The 17,108-nt window shown below is 28.3% G+C and overlaps 1 protein-coding gene and 3 long non-coding RNA genes across 4 annotated transcripts in view; 1 reads left to right on the top strand and 3 right to left on the bottom strand.

The window, feature by feature from the left end:
- The first annotated feature begins 3,513 nt into the window (after positions 1-3,513).
- LOC660488 (alpha-tocopherol transfer protein) overlaps positions 3,514-17,108 on the top strand; it is a 28,593-nt gene continuing 14,998 nt past the window's right edge. The window contains exon 1 of the mRNA XM_966716.5: positions 3,514-3,734. Within this exon, the coding sequence (XP_971809.2) occupies positions 3,646-3,734 (89 nt within the window). The 5' untranslated portion in view covers positions 3,514-3,645. The remainder of the gene's footprint in view (positions 3,735-17,108) is intronic.
- On the bottom strand, positions 9,237-9,774 carry LOC107398125 (uncharacterized). Its single transcript, XR_001575071.2, has 2 exons — positions 9,636-9,774; positions 9,237-9,586 (listed from the first exon to the last, which is right to left on the bottom strand). It is a non-coding gene; the product is annotated as an uncharacterized LOC107398125 (long non-coding RNA).
- LOC107398124 (uncharacterized) lies at positions 11,907-12,249 on the bottom strand. Its single transcript, XR_001575070.2, has 2 exons — positions 12,126-12,249; positions 11,907-12,074 (listed from the first exon to the last, which is right to left on the bottom strand). It is a non-coding gene; the product is annotated as an uncharacterized LOC107398124 (long non-coding RNA).
- Positions 14,250-14,579, bottom strand: LOC107398127 (uncharacterized). Its single transcript, XR_001575073.2, has 2 exons — positions 14,452-14,579; positions 14,250-14,399 (listed from the first exon to the last, which is right to left on the bottom strand). It is a non-coding gene; the product is annotated as an uncharacterized LOC107398127 (long non-coding RNA).

Raw genomic sequence — 17,108 nt, forward strand, 5'->3', positions numbered from 1 at the left:
CAATGAGAAATTGGCGCCAACTTAAAAATTTTAAACAGTAACTACTCATTTTTATTGCATTTTTTAATTCACCTTTTTAAAATGAGTAAAATGTATTTTAGTTGTTATTACTTATCTGTTATAGTTTTTGACGTATGCCAATTTTTTTAAACAAACTTTTATTTGCAGGGGTTTATTTAAAATATCACAGCTTGTAAACCTTTTAAAATAAATAAATATTTCTTTTTACATTTGATAGCCAAAGGTTCGAAAAGTCTTCTCAAATCTTCACGATTCTCAGCTGTCAAATTGCAAAGCTACAATGATTTTTTTAAATGATGATAAAAAATGATTATAAATCAGTTTTTTCAAATAGAATGACTCAATCGATTTTTATGCAGACTTTTATTAACACCTTCTATATCTATCTCTTACAGTTTTTGAAGTAATTGCAAAAAACTAAAATTTAGGTCATTATTTTCATTTTTATTAAAGTAAATTTTCGAGAAATACGATAAAATTGTGCTATTAACTAAAAGAAATGTTTGATTTGTTTACTATTTTTTTGTCAAGAAATTCAAAATTCGATGGCAGACTGAGTTACTTAATATAATTCACTAAGTTTTAATAAACCATAATTAAATGTTATTGTTTTACTGTTTATTTGATAATAAACCAGCTAAAAGTTAAATAAAATATTGAAGTTAAACAATTGTTGACCATTTCGCAAGGTCTACTTGATTAACTATGAAAATTACAAAGTAAAATCCGTTTTTTTGTGATTTTTTTCAAAAACTGCAACAGATAGGTATACGACGTATTTATAAAAATCACCATAGATATCGATGTTCTTTCGTCTTCGATTTCCGTTAAGAAAATAAAGTTGTTTTATTTAAAAACTGTTTTAAACTGTTTAACTGTATTAAAAAAACAGTTTTTAAATAACCATTTTGAAAACATCATATGAATTTTGACAGTTGACAATTTGAAAATTCTAGAAGATTCTTCAAATCTTCAATTATCGAATGCAAAAAATATTATTCACTTATCGTAAAGACTGTGATATTTTAAATAAACGCTTGCAAATAAAAATTTTAACAAAAATATTGACATTTGTTAAAAACTATGACAGACAAGTACCAATAATTTGGATAAATCAGCTTGAGAATTCAATTTAGAAAAAATAAATGGGTGTCAAATATTTCCATTGTTAAAGAGAATTTGTAAAGAAAATTACAATTCTCGGGTGCTATGTTATTTTCCCTCTTTATTTTGCTCATAAAATGGTATTTATGCATCTCTATCTAACAGTAGATCTAATTTATTGTAATTTCGCCAAACTGTTATATTTTAGTTGTTTCGATAAATATATAAAAGTTGAAACTATTAACACAAACACAATACCACACTAACAATAACAAAAACACTTTAAAATTTCCAAAACCCAAAAAAACACTGGAATTATCTACATTCAACTTGTCTCTCATTTAATATCTTTATTTATCTAAAGAAACTTGGTATATACCTATTCACCTAGTTTAAGCGCAAGTTCACTTCACTCACAAAACAATAGTGTCAGCTATGAGTTTGTAAAATTTTTGATATATTTTTCATTATAATTAATAAATAATATAAAAATAAATAAAAAAATACATGTTATAATTAATATAAGTTTTAATTCTAATTTCTATTATAACGAATTTTAGAGTGTCTGTTATTTTTCTTCTCTATTTTTATAACGTAATTTGGTATTAATGCGTCTTTGTCTAACAGTCTGACAGTTATTCAGTACACAATAATTTTAATTTTAGTTGAAACACTGTACAAAATAATAAAATTAATAAAAAATTGTGCTTATTAATAAGCTTTGAATCCAAAACTGATCTGTTATATATCTCTTTCTTTTGTTCTCATGCAATCGGTGTATATTAAGTTAAACAATTGTTGACCATTTCGCAAGGTCTACTTGATTAACTATGAAAATTACGAAGTAAAATCAGTTTTTTTGTGATTTTTTTCAAAAACCGCAACAGATAGGTATTCGGAAGTAAAATTACCGTTGGGGGCGCCACTGAGCTAGGTCGAAAACAGTAACTATAAATGGCGGGAAAATGTTTATTCGGATATTTTGAGCGTTGTACGAATTTTGGGGCTTCACAATTATTACATTGCCTATGCGGAATGATTATTGCATCTTTGATGCAAGAAACTTATGTTGACAAATGAGAGATGACGAGGAAAACACGAATAACGAATGACTGTTTGGTTCACTTTCTTTATTGGAAAATTATTACAAAGACATTGAAAAGCCTACCTTTTGGAATAATTTACGTTTAAGTGTATTAGCAGTTGTTAATCTTTATTGTAATTTTGTAGATTTACCGCAGCATTTCATGATTTTTTCAGTGGAAAATTCTAACCTAAAATTCACACACTTCACTAATTTATTGGTTTCTTGAGCCAAACTTTGTGTTCGCTGTGATCCATTACTTATAATCTTTAATTAGACAACTGTTTGATAACACTTTGTAATCAAAATTTAAATATTTTTCACTTTTTATCCACTTTCAAGTTCCAACAATAAACACTTTATACCACGAAAAACTACAGAACCAAAGTCAACGCTAGTATTTACCACCACGTACTTTTAAAGTAATTCTTTCTATTGTAAGTAATTAACACTATACACGCAAAATTGTTGAACAATTCATTAAATGTCAGTTAAATGTAGAATTACGAAAATTTCTTTACTGTTTTCGACATAGTTCAAAAGTCATCACCAGAGAGCGTCTAGTTAATTTTATTTCTGAATAGGACGTATTTATAAAAATCACCATAGATATCGATGTTCTTTCGATTTCCGTTAAGAAAATAAAGTTGTTTTATTTAAAAAAAAACTGTGTTATAACAGTTTTTTATAACCATTTTGAAAACATCATATTAGCCATGAATTTTGACAGTTGACAATTTTGAAAATTGTAGAAGACTCTTCAAACCTTCAATTATCAAATGCAAAAAATATTATTCATTTATCGCAAAGGCTGTGACATTTTAAATAAACGCGCGCAAATAAAAATTTTAACAAAAAAATTGTCAAAAACTGACAGACGAGTACCAATAATTTAGCTTGAGAATTCAATTTAGAAATTTAGGTAAAATAAATGGGTGTCAAATATTTGCATTTTTAACAAAACAAGTTTATTTTGAATTTTAAGAAAAGCCTTTAAAAACTGTAGAAAAGTTTCTTAAAATCCGGTCTCTACTTATTTTTAGATACTATTTTATAATTTCTTAAATGGTATTCTTTTCATTTACACTTAGACGGTTCATAATCCTATAAGAGCAAGAAACACCAAAGGTTTTTTCATGTTTTCTTCAGACTTTATCGCACTTTCGCGTGCAGTTATCCCTCTGCGCAATTTTTCTTCTTTCTCTTTGAAGAAAGCGGCGACATTGCAGAAGAGATATTCGGTAACGTCATCAAAATCCACCGCTGGTCTCAGTTTCATCAACTCACTTTCCATTTCCACGGTTGATATCCCCACTATATCAACTTTCCGTTTCAAAATCGCCGCGAACTGCTGGCAGACGCGAAATGTTGAGTGGTAGGTGAAGGTGTGCGAATTAATTTTTTTTGCTCAAATAACTGTCAGTTAAGTGCGAAAAATGGCCCCAAAACTAAGGCACCCTTTTATCGATGGACTGAGAAATGTTCCCGAAAACAGGAAAAAAGAACTGAACAAAATCAAAATTTGGTAAGTTGTAGTTCCTGTTGACCAGGATATTTTCTCAGTGGCAAGACATTTGATTCAATAACAAGGCAATTAACTGTGACAACATTGGTATAATGTTACTTAACGTAATGTTAACTAACTGTTCCAATAAATTATTGGTTATTATGACCTGAAGGAAGGTTTGTAGTAGGTAACCCACACGTTTCGAATTCCTAAGAGTTGCAATGGAAATTAATTTCCTTCATTTGTTCAAAAAACAAACAACAATTGAATTTAAATTTCAATCAACAATAACCAAATTTTCAGCTCATTAAACAATACCCACTTTAATCAGTGAAATACTACAGTAAAAAGCCTCTTATCTACGTTTGTGATAAATGTGATTGAAAAGTTTTACTTTTACTGCCTTCACGAAAATATAAGAAAGCAAAACCAAATTGCAATTGTGCTAAAAATACACTTTCATTAATTTGCAATTCAACTGTCCTCAAATTAATGATCTGTTAATTTATTTATTAATAAATTGGCCATGAAACAGTTGTAGAATACAGAGTGTCTCAACTATAATCTATTAATAATGAATATTTTTTTCTAATTTGCACTTTAGCAATAATAATTTAAATACCATTTTTTCCCATTTTTCTAATGACAGTTCATTTCAGTTATTGCGTCAGTGGGTCAAATCTTGTCGTAATTATAACTTTTTTATGTTATTTTTTTGTAAAAAATGCTGTTTTAACTTGTTTTTTTCAATGTTTTTTTAAATAGCACCCCCTGTATATTTGTACATATTAAAATTTGCACCTTTTACGCTTTATAAATCAGTTTACTTTTTGCAATTTCCTTTAACCATTCAGAAGTTATTTAGTTTTTCCTACAATTTTGTGCGTCTGGACGCACATAATTAAAAAATCGCAGTGGGCTTGGTTTTTGAGATATTGAGTTGGAATTATCTCTTTACTATCAACTTTTGGAAAAAACTTAGGAGGTAAAAAAGATGTAAAATAAGACGCTGAATAATAATTAGTAATAAAATACAGAGGGCATTTTATTTAAAAAAATCAAGTTATGGTCCTTCAAATTTTAAAAAAATTAATATGTCACAGCTAGGTGATGCTACAATGAAAATGTATGGTTTTATCACCAAAAGACACCTCAGACATGTGTTTACCTACAGACAAAGTCCCAACTTGATATCCCGGAAACCAAGGGCACTGCGATTTTTTAATAATGTGCCTGCAGACGCACAAAATTGTAGAAAAAATTAAATAACTTTTGAACGGTTAAAGTAAATTGCAAGAACTAAACTGATTTATAAAGCCTAAAAAATGCAAATTTTAATATGTACAAATACACAGGGGGTGCCATTTAAAAAAACTATGTTAAAGGCTGCACTGTAAAAATGAAACACCCTGTATAGGGCAAAATAATTTTAAGGCGTACACTTTGACTTTCCATTTGCAGTGATTTTTCCTATTTGATTTATTTCGATATATTTGACAGTGTAGGAGCAATCGAGCTCGCCCATATCAATGACTCACCCTGTATATAGTTAGGTAGAAACGAAGTTACACAAAGACAATGTCTTTCTCTACATTTCTTGGTCTCGTCAGTGAACATAAAGAATAGAAATATTAACAGGGTGTCTCAAGTATAATAAATTATTCATTTTTCTATTTTACATTTGAGGAGAAATTTTTGTTTTAACACTTTGCTTCAACTATAAGATTGTTTAATTTTATGTTGCTTTAATTTATATTTGAAATTCTAACACAATTCAGTGAACAACTGAATTTATATAATACGTACAGGTGGTTTGTTATAATTTTTCTGATGAAATTTTGTACTAATGTGTCTGACTAACATTATACGTCCAATTCAGTGATTCTACTAAAAAAAGTTACTTTAGTTTTTTTTATTTAAAATTCAGGAATTTTTGCTGAAACACCCTGTACACAACCCAGTGATTCTTTACACTTCTAAACTAATAAGTTGACATGAAACAGTTGTAGAATACAGAGTGTCTCAATTACAATCTAGTAATAAATACATTTTTTGTCTAATATACTTCAGCAACTCTAGCTAAAAACAAGGCTGGAAATAATACAAGTATTTTTTCTTTTTTTCTAACGTTGTTTTAAGACATATTTTTATCTAACAATAGTAGAGATCAGGTCTGGTTGCTAGTTCTATTTGTTTAAGAGACATAAAAAACTGACATATTAAGAGGGTGTTTCACTAATAAATTATTTTTTTTCTATTAAGAGGTTTTTTTCGTTCGTGAACACAATGACAGTAAATTTTTAAAATATAGAAACTTCCTACTTGAACCAAAAAAAAAATGTATTCTCAGCTCACTATTATTTATTATCTGTATTCCTCTAATAAAATTTGATATATATTGATTCATCTTTGTTTAACACCAGATTCAATGAGTTTGTGCAATTCACAATTTATAAAAGTATTATTTTTTTCTAATTTAATTTATCGAAAACTACAATTCAGTGTTAAAGCGAATTTGTAGATAGAATTACAACTCTCAGGTGGTATGTTATTTTTCCTCTTTATTTTGCTCATAAAATGGTATTTATGCAACTCTGTCTAAAAGTAGGTCTTATTAAATCTCACTCAGCAGTTATAATTTAGTTGTTTCGATAAAAATATAAAAAGTTAAAACTATTAACACAAACACAACACAATAATAATAACAAAACTCCAAAACACAAAAAAACATTGGAACTATTCACCTTATCTCTCCTTTAATATTTTTATTTATCTAAAGAAACTTGGTATATACAGAGTGCCCCGGGGGTGTGCAACTGGTCTATAACTTTTTTGTATCAGGTAGATCGACTTAAAGTCCATAAAATAAAAATATTTTTATCATACATAGGGTTTTATACGGACTGGTGAATCAAAGTTATAGTTTTTTAAATAGAACATTCTATATATTTGTATATAATTGGATTGATTCTACGCCAAAAATAATGTAACTTTATATAAATATTTTATATAATATAAAAAATTTAATATAAATATATAATATATAATATTTAATATTTATATAATATATAAAAATTTTATTATTTTATGTAATATAAAATATTAAGGGCCTATCTTTTTTGTTTCGGAATTGTTTAATTTTTTGTTATAAAAAAAAACAAATCTTTGAAAAATTACTGCGAAGTAGCCTATTTATATTTATCTTGTAGTTTTAGCAAATAGTCGACTTTTACTTGAAACATGCAGATAATGTACAGGGTGTGCAAAAACGGCAAAAGCTGAATAACTCTTTTTTTTAATGAAAGACCATGTATTTCTTTACACGTGTTGATAGCATTTTTCATACGCTTTCTAATGATATGAGGTTTCTATAGCAAATTTGAAGTATTTCTTAAGGTGTTCAAACATTTTTTTAATTTTTTTTATTAATTATTCTTGATGAGTAAAATTCATTTATGAATCAAGTAATACAAGTAATAATTAGATTACTAATGTAATTAGTCAAATTAGTACATATCAAAAAATAAATTACTATTTGACTTATCAGAATTTAGAATAACAAATTTTCTTTAATTCTAATTTCTAATTACAAAATGTAACGACTTTTATGGTGTCTGTTATTTTCCATCTTTGTTTTTATAACGCAATGTGGTATTAATGCATCTTTGTCTAACAGTGTGACAGTTATTCACTAAACCATAATTTTAATTTTAGTTGCTTCAAATAAACAGGGTGTCCCAAATATAATTTTATTTTTGTTAATTTAAATTTTATCAATTCTAGTTGAAACTCTGTACAGAATAATAATATTAATAAAAAATTGTGCTTAAGCTTTGAATCCAAAACTGATCTGTTATATATCTCTCTCTTTTGCTCTCCTGCTATCGGTGTATATTTACATCTTTGTCCAGCAGACGACTTGTCCTTAAACTTGTGTTTCCACTTAAAAGATAATAGTTCGCGTTGCTCAATATTAATTGTCCATAAAACTGCAAATGCTAATTAAATTGTTTGCATCATTGTGTCAAAACACTCCTGAGAATTTGCTATTATTTCAATAAAGTTATAAAATATAATAATTTGATTTAAACTTAGGTAAAAAAAATAACCTTCCAGCACAGCAATTATCCAAAGTTGTTTTAAATATGAACCGTAAATGAGAAATTAATTACAAAAAGACGCAAACAGCGACTGCAATTAAACATAATTATTGTTATCAAACACTATCACAGGTTGTGGTAGGTTAAGCATCTGGTAAAAAAATAAACAGCTGATATTGTTGTAATAATAAGTCAACAAATTCACTCTGTATTAAGCTAATTAAACGAAACACTGTAATCTATTCAATTAGTAATTTTAATTAAAAAAGCCACATTTTCAGCTTGCGCAACGAATTTTGGGGCGAGTTTTCAGGCAAATCGAGTTCATTTTTTCAACACCTTTGGTAATTACCCAACAAACCACATCACTGTGTATTGATTTCGAAACTAATAATACCCAGTGAATATTCTCTTTCAACATCAAATATGAATTTTATACACAAGTGAGAAATAATTGGGTTAATTAGCCTAAAAGTAGGCAAGACGATCGAGTGGGAAATTTGTCCACATTGTATGTAAATTAACCGTTTACTGTTAATTAATTAAATGACACGATGTCGCGACCACTTATCGAAAAATCGACCTTCGAGAATCACGCTAGATATTTACAAATTCGTTTTTGCTTTCGCCGTCATATTTCGACTTCACGGTCAAGTTTCACTGCCAAAAAGCTACACAGTTTGCACAATTTTGTTGATGTAACTATTTTAAATGCAAATCGACAATGTATCAACTAGAGCAAGGCAATTAGTTGTGATTGTTTTCGGATTAACATAGCGAAAGCGCCGATTTGAGGTTATGTTGGGTCGGGGGTTGACATTTGCGGGTCATTGACGCCGTTGCCAACCCCACAGAACCAAAACAACCGCGATTTCTCTCGCTTTAATGGCCATATTTGAGCAAAACGTGGACATCGCCATAACCAAATACAATATAGACGAATGTGTGTCAGGTGTTACGACGTCGTGTGTACAAGTCTGTAACAGAGACTGTTATTGAGGCGGCATTGCCTCGGGAAAATCGACTAATCACGATATTAACTTTTACTTCGGATTTTTCAAACTTTTAGTGCAACAATCGGCGATCTTTAACAAGGCTAATCCTTTGTACGCTTACACCGACATTGTCACGCATAATTAATCGTAATTACTTGTACTTTTACTGGCGTGAGTCACTTGAGACAGTGAAGAGAACGAAAATTCTCTGTTGTATAAATCCAATCGCCAAGGTAATTACAAGTTAACGCCTTCCAAGGTTGGTAAATCACTGTAGAAGACTCGATGAGTTTTCCTTTCCATAAAAGTGGAAATGCCACATCTGGGCCCGATTTCCACAAAAATCGTTTCGCAATCTGCTTGCGGTAGTATATGGTTACATCATTTGGAAGTATGTCTAGTGAAGAAACCATGAAACAGTTACAACAGGTTTCGAAGAAATTTTATTTTACGCTAGTTCAAGGTTGCTTTTTTGCGTCAATTGTAGTCTTGAGATGGCTGCGGAAAGTGAACGAACTAGGAAAAATCAAGAATTGGTGTCAGCATAAAGGTAAAGGAGTACAGGAAGAGTCGAATCCGGTTTTGATGACCTTACACATGTTTCAAATTTTGCTACGTTTCGTCTAATGTGGCAATACTGTAGTTTTCATGGCTGCTTTATCCATATTTATTTTAAATTATGATTAACATATAAATACATGTTTTTGTGGAAACGTCTAGAAGATTTTGTAGCGTCCGTTCCGGTCAGGTATTCCCCCAATTTAGGTTCAAAATTCTGAACAAAAAAGTCAGTAAGTGTTTAAGTTGACCATACTTACTACTACCTTTTTTGCGATCTTGCGTTTCTCTGGCCAGAATTAGACCGAAGAAAAACAAGACCATGACTATAACCAATACGAAATACAAAACACTAGACATGTTTTTGGCGAATTTACCCAGTGGTCGAATTCTTTATATACCTACTAAAACAGTAATTAAAATTTAATTGCGGTCGTAATCGCAATTTTAATTTTCATAAATAGATAACACGAAATAATTGTTCTTGTTTTATTGATGAGCTTTATCGAAGTTGCACTTTAAATTATTGTGCGTCAAAGTTGACCATTATTTTAACGAAGCTCATTTTTGTAATGCGAGCAATTTGAGAAAGAAAAAATGTGAAAGACGTTCACAAGTTTATAAAAGAACAGTCTCTTTAATGTCTTTTCTATAATATACCCAAAAATACAAACAACTGATTTAAAAACTGTTGTTTTCATTTCCATTTCATTTTAATTGATAAGTTATGTAAACAGTTTTTCGATCAAAGTACGGATATCTAAAGGCTAGGATACGAAACCACGTGCAAATAAAACGTTCCTGTTCTCGATAGTTCCGTTAATGTCGCCAGAGAGCGCGGTTGTTTCATGACCGTGTAGGTTTTAAAAGCAATAAATTTTATAAACGGTTGGATTTGTATAGCTTTTACACATAGCAAACGATAAATAAATACAGACCTAAACATGATGCAACAATTTTGTTATAAACTATATTTAAAAAAATTTCAAACTTCACTCTGCTCCATATTTTTCAAAACGCTGCGAACACGGTTACAGATGTAAGAAAAATGTTAGAATGAAAGTTGTAGAAAATTAAATTTGCTACAAAAAAGTTTGCGAGACCATATGGCTATCTTCAACCATTAAGGCCCCAAAGTTGTTCAAAGACGCTCAAGCTTTATTTTGTCAGTGGTAAAGTATTGGAAAGTTAATTTATACCTAAACCGTTGAAGATGGAAACATGGTGTCGTGAACTTTTTTGTAGAAAATTTAATTCTCTACAATTTTGTTCCTTACACTTTTTTTGTATCTTCAACCGTATTCGCAGCGTTTGCAAAAATATAAGGTGGAACACAAATTGATAATAATAAGCTATATATTTTGCGCACCGTCGCATATTTGTCAAAACGCTGGGAATACGGTTGAAGATACAAGAAAGGTGTAAGGAACAAAGTTGTAGAGAATTAAATTATCTACAAAAAAGTCCGAGAAACCATATGGCTATCTTCAACCATTAAAGCCTCAAAGTCGTTCAAAGGCACTCAAGCTTCATTTTGCCAGTGGTAAAGTATTGGAAAGTTAATTTATACCTAAACCGTTGAAGATGGAAATAGGGTGTCGTGGACTTTTTTGTAGAAAATTTAATTCCTTACAACTTTGTTCCTTACACTTTTTTTGTATCTTCAACCGTATTTGCAGCGTTTGCAAAAATATAAGGTGGAACACAAAGCCATATTTTTTGCGCACCGTCGCATATTTGTCAAAACGCTGGGAATACGGTTGAAGATACAAGAAATGTGTAAGGAACAAAGTTGTAGAGAATTTAATTTTTTATAAAAAAGTTTGCAACACCATATTCTATCTGCTACAGTTTAAGTATACATTAACTTTCCGTTACTTGACCACCGGTAAAGTTAAACGAATCCGTACGTGAGATATGATTTCTTAGACTTTTTTAATGTAAATTCAATTCTATACAAATTTCTTTCTAAGATCCTTCTTGTGTCTCTAACCGTATTATTATTATTATTTTTAAATTTTAAATAATTTTAAAATTTTAAAAAATGTTAGTCGTTAGGTTTTCTGTCTGTTAAGCATGCAAATATCAACATTTCTCCATTTTTTCAAGTAATTCTCAATTGGTTTGATCTAAATTTAAATTAATTCTAAACAATTTGGCGCTGAGACAACCGTACTATTTTTTTGGTTCAGAAAATTCTACGATTTTGTATCTCGATTCGTTTCCTAAGTTATAGTTCTCCGTAGTTCAAAGCTTTATAGGACAACACTCAAGGAAAAATTATTCAAGAGAACAAACAGAAGAAAGAAAAGATTTTATTTGCTACACTGACTAAAAATATTGGACAAATTACATAAAAAGTGTTCCCACTTTTTTGGTCAGTATCTCAGTTAATTAAGATATTTGCTTTCGACATTTTGATTTTGACTCAAAATAATATTTTTACGATTGTATTTGTATTTTATAGTTCTCCAGTTGTAACAAGAATTATTACTTAGTAGGATATAAAAAGTTGTGGTAGGGGAGAAAAGAAGTCATAGTTTTATCAAGTGCTTTATTTGTGAAATAGCAAATACATTTCTTTTATTTTCACATTTCAAGAAATTAGTTCACATCTATTAATATTGTATATCAAGTCCTTTCTTTTCTTCTCCGTATGCCATCAAAAACATACAATACGCATATAATGCAAAAATGGTGGTAATCTAAAAAAAATTATTAATAAATAAAAAAAAGTGTTACCCTAACTAGCGTACCTTTAGATATTTGGACATGTTTCTACTCGATGAAGAATAAGAATACGTTATGTTTACTATGATATGAAGTCTTTATATACCTTTTCAAATGTTAATTAAAGCAATAATTACCCGGTTGTACATTTTTTTAAAATGTGATAACGTATGCTTTATTAAAAATGTAATTATTGCAAACTAATCATTATTTTTTACGAAAGAATAATAATTTATTTTCTACACAGTGAACCAAAAGTAAAAAACAAAATTTTTCTCTCATTATACAGTTTAACAATAATAATGTACCTACCAAAATTCATTCATTTATTGACTGTGTTAATTATTTTTAAAAATATAAAAATTTAAATGAAAACACTTAATACATGTGCTGTCATAATTTGACAATAGACGCATACCGAGCGATGTTTGTAAATTACGAAAAATAATACAGCGTGCTCAAAAACTGGCGCACCAACTCAATGGTGTGTGGTAGAGAAGTGGTTACATATAAAGGTAAAAATAGTAAAAAAATTCTTTGTATTAAAGTTATTGATAAATAACTAATTTTAGGTAAATGCTATGTGGCAACGTTGTCTAACAGTCATGATCGCAATTGAATTTGAGCAACAATAAAAATAAATTATTTTTGAAACGGTTTTCTAGGAAATAATTCCCAGTGTTGGCACATCTACACATTGTGATTTTTTTGATAAATCTTAATTTTTTTAAATTAAAAAAACTGCTAAAATCTTATAATAAATTTTAAAATAATTATTCATCGTTTTGTTACGGAACGACTACCTGGTGTGAAACATAAAAACATAAAAAAATAATGAAAACTAAAGAAGTTAACACAATAAGTTTGTAACTCCAGATTTTTTAAAATATAACTTTAGGAATTTTTTCAACATTTTTCCCGTAATCTGCACTTGCTTCTCAATAACGTACCACTGAGTTGGTGCGCCAGTTTTTGAGCACCCTGTATTAACGAATAAATATAAAATTTACGTGCAACATATTTTCAAATATTTCAACATGAGCTAAGACATTTGCATACTTGTTAACTATAAAATTATAAGTTTAAAATATGTCTTATCAGTGTTATTGTTTATTTACTATACGAATATATAAAAGTTTTAGTACGACAGTTTTTGTAAAATTTTGTTTTTAGTGTGATTCAGTTGTGATTTATTTCTGGTTTAATTTTAAAATTGTCGTATCTGGATCAATTTTTTTATTTTGAAATGACATTTGTGCCCTTGAAAAATTTTTGACGGAAGAAATTGTTTTTGGTTGTTTAAGGCAGGGAATAATTAAACTTTATATTTTTAACGACGTTTCGATTTTAATTAAATCTTCATCAGGCTGCGTCTTTCTTAAACGAACACTGCCATGTTACCTTCAAGAAAGTCGAAAATATTGAAAATATTTTCATTGAGCATGACCTAAGAGATTATGGTTGTATACAAATTGTTAATTAACTATCATTATTAAAACTACCAATACTTTTAATGTGGGGTTTAGACAATACACCCTGTATACCAGTTTTGAGGTAGTTATTAAAAGAAATTTAAAAATTGAAAATGCTTTATTCGCCTTAAAATTTGGAACACATTTTTATATATCGATAATACCCAAACATAACAATAATAATGGGTTATAATAACTTGTAATATTGTAAGTGAAGATAAGATAAAGTTTTGTTACTATATATTTTTTTACTATCTTTACAAATTTTCAGACACAAATTTGTATATCAATAAAAAATGTAAACTAACGTCTTATTCTGTTTATTTCAAAATAAATCAAAATCTGGAACTGCCAACTTTTTTTAAACAGAATGGATGGAAGACGTCAAGTTGAATGAAAACGAAAACGATCAGTTTTCTTAATATAAGTATTGATAAATTTATAAAATAGTTATTAATGATTAGATCTTTTATTGAAATTATAAAATACATTAGCTATTATGTTTTGAAGTGCATGAATAATTTATAACAGCTAATTTTGAGAGCAAATGCGACGTTGGCGTTTTTATAGTGTTGAAACAGCATATTTCTGCTAATAACAGTCTAATACCCTTTTTTAAATGAAACAATTATCTATTAATGTAATAAATTGTCAAAATCTTCAATTCAAGGCATGGGATGTAAACAAGAATAATCTTTTTTTAATACGTTATTATTCAAATTAAAAACAGTACATTCCAATGCAGTTAGGACTAGAATTTCCTTTAGTTTCTTCTGCTTGTGCAGTCATAATTAAAAAAGAAGCAAATACAACCGCTACGGTTACAACCTATTAAAAAAAAGTTATCAATATTTATCAAAATTGTAATATTCCTACATACCTTCAAAAATTCAAACATGATATTTCCTAGACAGAAACAAAAATCGGTTAATAAGGACGCTATTTCAGCAATTCTTTATATATCAGTTTTAAGGTAGTTAATTAAAATTTTAAAAATTCAAAAATCCTTTATTTTATTAGTAATAAATTTTATTAGGTACGTTGAACCACTAAATGTAAAAATTTACGTGAGTACCAAATGAAAAAAACATTTTTTCTAGAATTTCAATTGTTTTGTGTAGTTTTGCGTCAGCAAGTTTATTATAAATTAAATTTCTGAGTTTAAAACGAATATTTTTGCGCTTTACAATTTAAATAAAAAATAAAACAAAACAATCTTATAATTTTCTGAAATAGAGATATTAAAACTATCTATCACAATATAATGAGTGCTTCGTCTTAAAAGTATTGTGACTTTTAATAAAGATACAGGGTGAGTCAATAGTAGGTTACTTCTGAGAGGTCCTAAGATACAACCAAAATTACCAACTGCACTTACCACTTGGAACTTTGTTAATTTTTAATAACATTAATTGAATCATCACTGGTTTTTATCTTTTAAATAATAATAATCCATAATGAAATTTTAGCAAAACTGTCAAGACAAACTTGACACTACCCAAAACAATGTAATGTTGGATTAAATCATAGGATTAAATTTAAATTTTTTAACGACTATCGGTCTGGTCAGCTGTAATCGGTATTATTGGTTGCATATTTAAAGAAATTCTAAATAACCCGCTATTGACTCACCCTGTATATCTATCTGAAATTTTGACTCAATCTATCATAAGGCTCTGGTTATTCAAATATTTTAAGAAGGTTTTAACTAACTTTCCCTTTAAATACTTTCAAGATATTTCCAGAGTTTATTTTTTCAATTACTTTTCAAAAATTGTTAACTTTATTGTTTCAATGGCGGGTGGATGATGTAAATAAAAAGTAATAATTTTTATTTTTAATTTTATTTTATTCAAATCATTAATAGGCTACCTTGTAATAATCCCAATAATTTTTTCTTTCCTCTGCATGAACAGATACAATTAGATAAGAAACGAATAAAACTGCGATGGTTACAACCTTTAAAAAAATTATAAATACACAGGTATAAGAAAAAGTTGTGTAATATTCCTCCATACCTTCAAATATTCAAACATGTTTACCACTCATAAGCAAAAATTGGTTTAACAATCCAGGTGTTCAAATCGTACTCAGAAATTTAATGAAATTCAAAAATATATCATCAGCATATTTTATTACTACTATTATCACAAATGTAAAAATTATAAATCAAAAAATATTTTGTGGTTTTGCGTCAACAGCTGTTAAACCATTTTATAGTATGTATATTTTATGTACATAGGTATTATACATTCAATGAGACTCAAAAATTATTAACTAAATTATATTTAAATATTCTGAAACCGTATTTGGGCACTTGACAAAGATAACTTTGATTTTTTTCTTTGTCGTTTTCTAGTTATGACAAAAGTTAGGTGCCTCCAACTTTATCTATTAAATATTGGGTGACGTAAAATAATAATTTTTAAATGCTTTATTTAAATTAGTAACAGATATAACCTCCACCGGGGCACATGCCCTGACGTCTGGTTTCTTGTGCATGTGCAGTCATAATTAGAGAAGAAACCATTAAAACATTCTTTTTGATCGTGACTGTACGATCGATTTAATCATAATTTTTCGTTATTTATTATTTATTATTGTTACCAACTGACACAAAATTCCTTAGACGACAAAAAAATTAATTAGAATTAATAAAAAAATAATTAAAATTAATTAAAATAAAAAAAGTGTAAAAAACAGCATAAAATACCCATCCTATAGAAAACTCGCCTACGGCTCGTTTTCTAACTTTTTTTTTAATACACTATTATTTTTTAGTTTTCTAAGAGGTTAAAAGTACGTTTTCCTAATGTAAAATAAAAATTTACGTCCGTTAATTAAATTTAGAATATTATTTTATAACATAGATAACTTTGATCTTTTTCTTTGGCGTTTTCTAGTTATGACAAAAGTTAGGTGTCTCCAACTTTATCTATTAATATTGGGTGACGTAAACAAAAATAACAATTTTTAAATGCTTTATTTAATTTAGTAACAGATATAATCTCCACCGGGGCACATGCCCTGACGTCTGGTTTCTTGTGCATGTGCAGTCATAATTAAAAAAGAAACCATTAAAGCATTCTTTTTGATCGTGACTCTACGATCGATTTAATCATAATTTTTCCTTATTTATTATTTATTATTGTTACCAACTGACACAAAATTCCTTAGACGACAAAAAAATAGTTAGAATTAATAAAAAAAATAATTAAAATTAATTAAAATAAGAAAAAAGTGTAAAAAACAGCATAAAATACCCATCCTATTTCTATTTCTAACTTCTTTTTTAATACACTATTATTTTTTAGTTTTCTAAGAGGTTAAAAGTACGTTTTCATAAAGTAAAATAAAAATTTACGTTCATTAATTAAATTTAGAATATTATTTTATAACAATGTAATGACGGTTCTGCATAAAGTATTATGAACTTACAAACATATTTGTTATATTTTAGAATAATAAGCATGTTTTTTATAATCTTTATCTTTTTATTTATGTTGCATCTGATCGTAAAATACATTATTGCTTTAA

This window comes from Tribolium castaneum, chromosome 8 (genome assembly GCF_031307605.1).
Source record: "Tribolium castaneum strain GA2 chromosome 8, icTriCast1.1, whole genome shotgun sequence".
NCBI classification, from domain to species: domain Eukaryota; kingdom Metazoa; phylum Arthropoda; class Insecta; order Coleoptera; family Tenebrionidae; genus Tribolium; species Tribolium castaneum.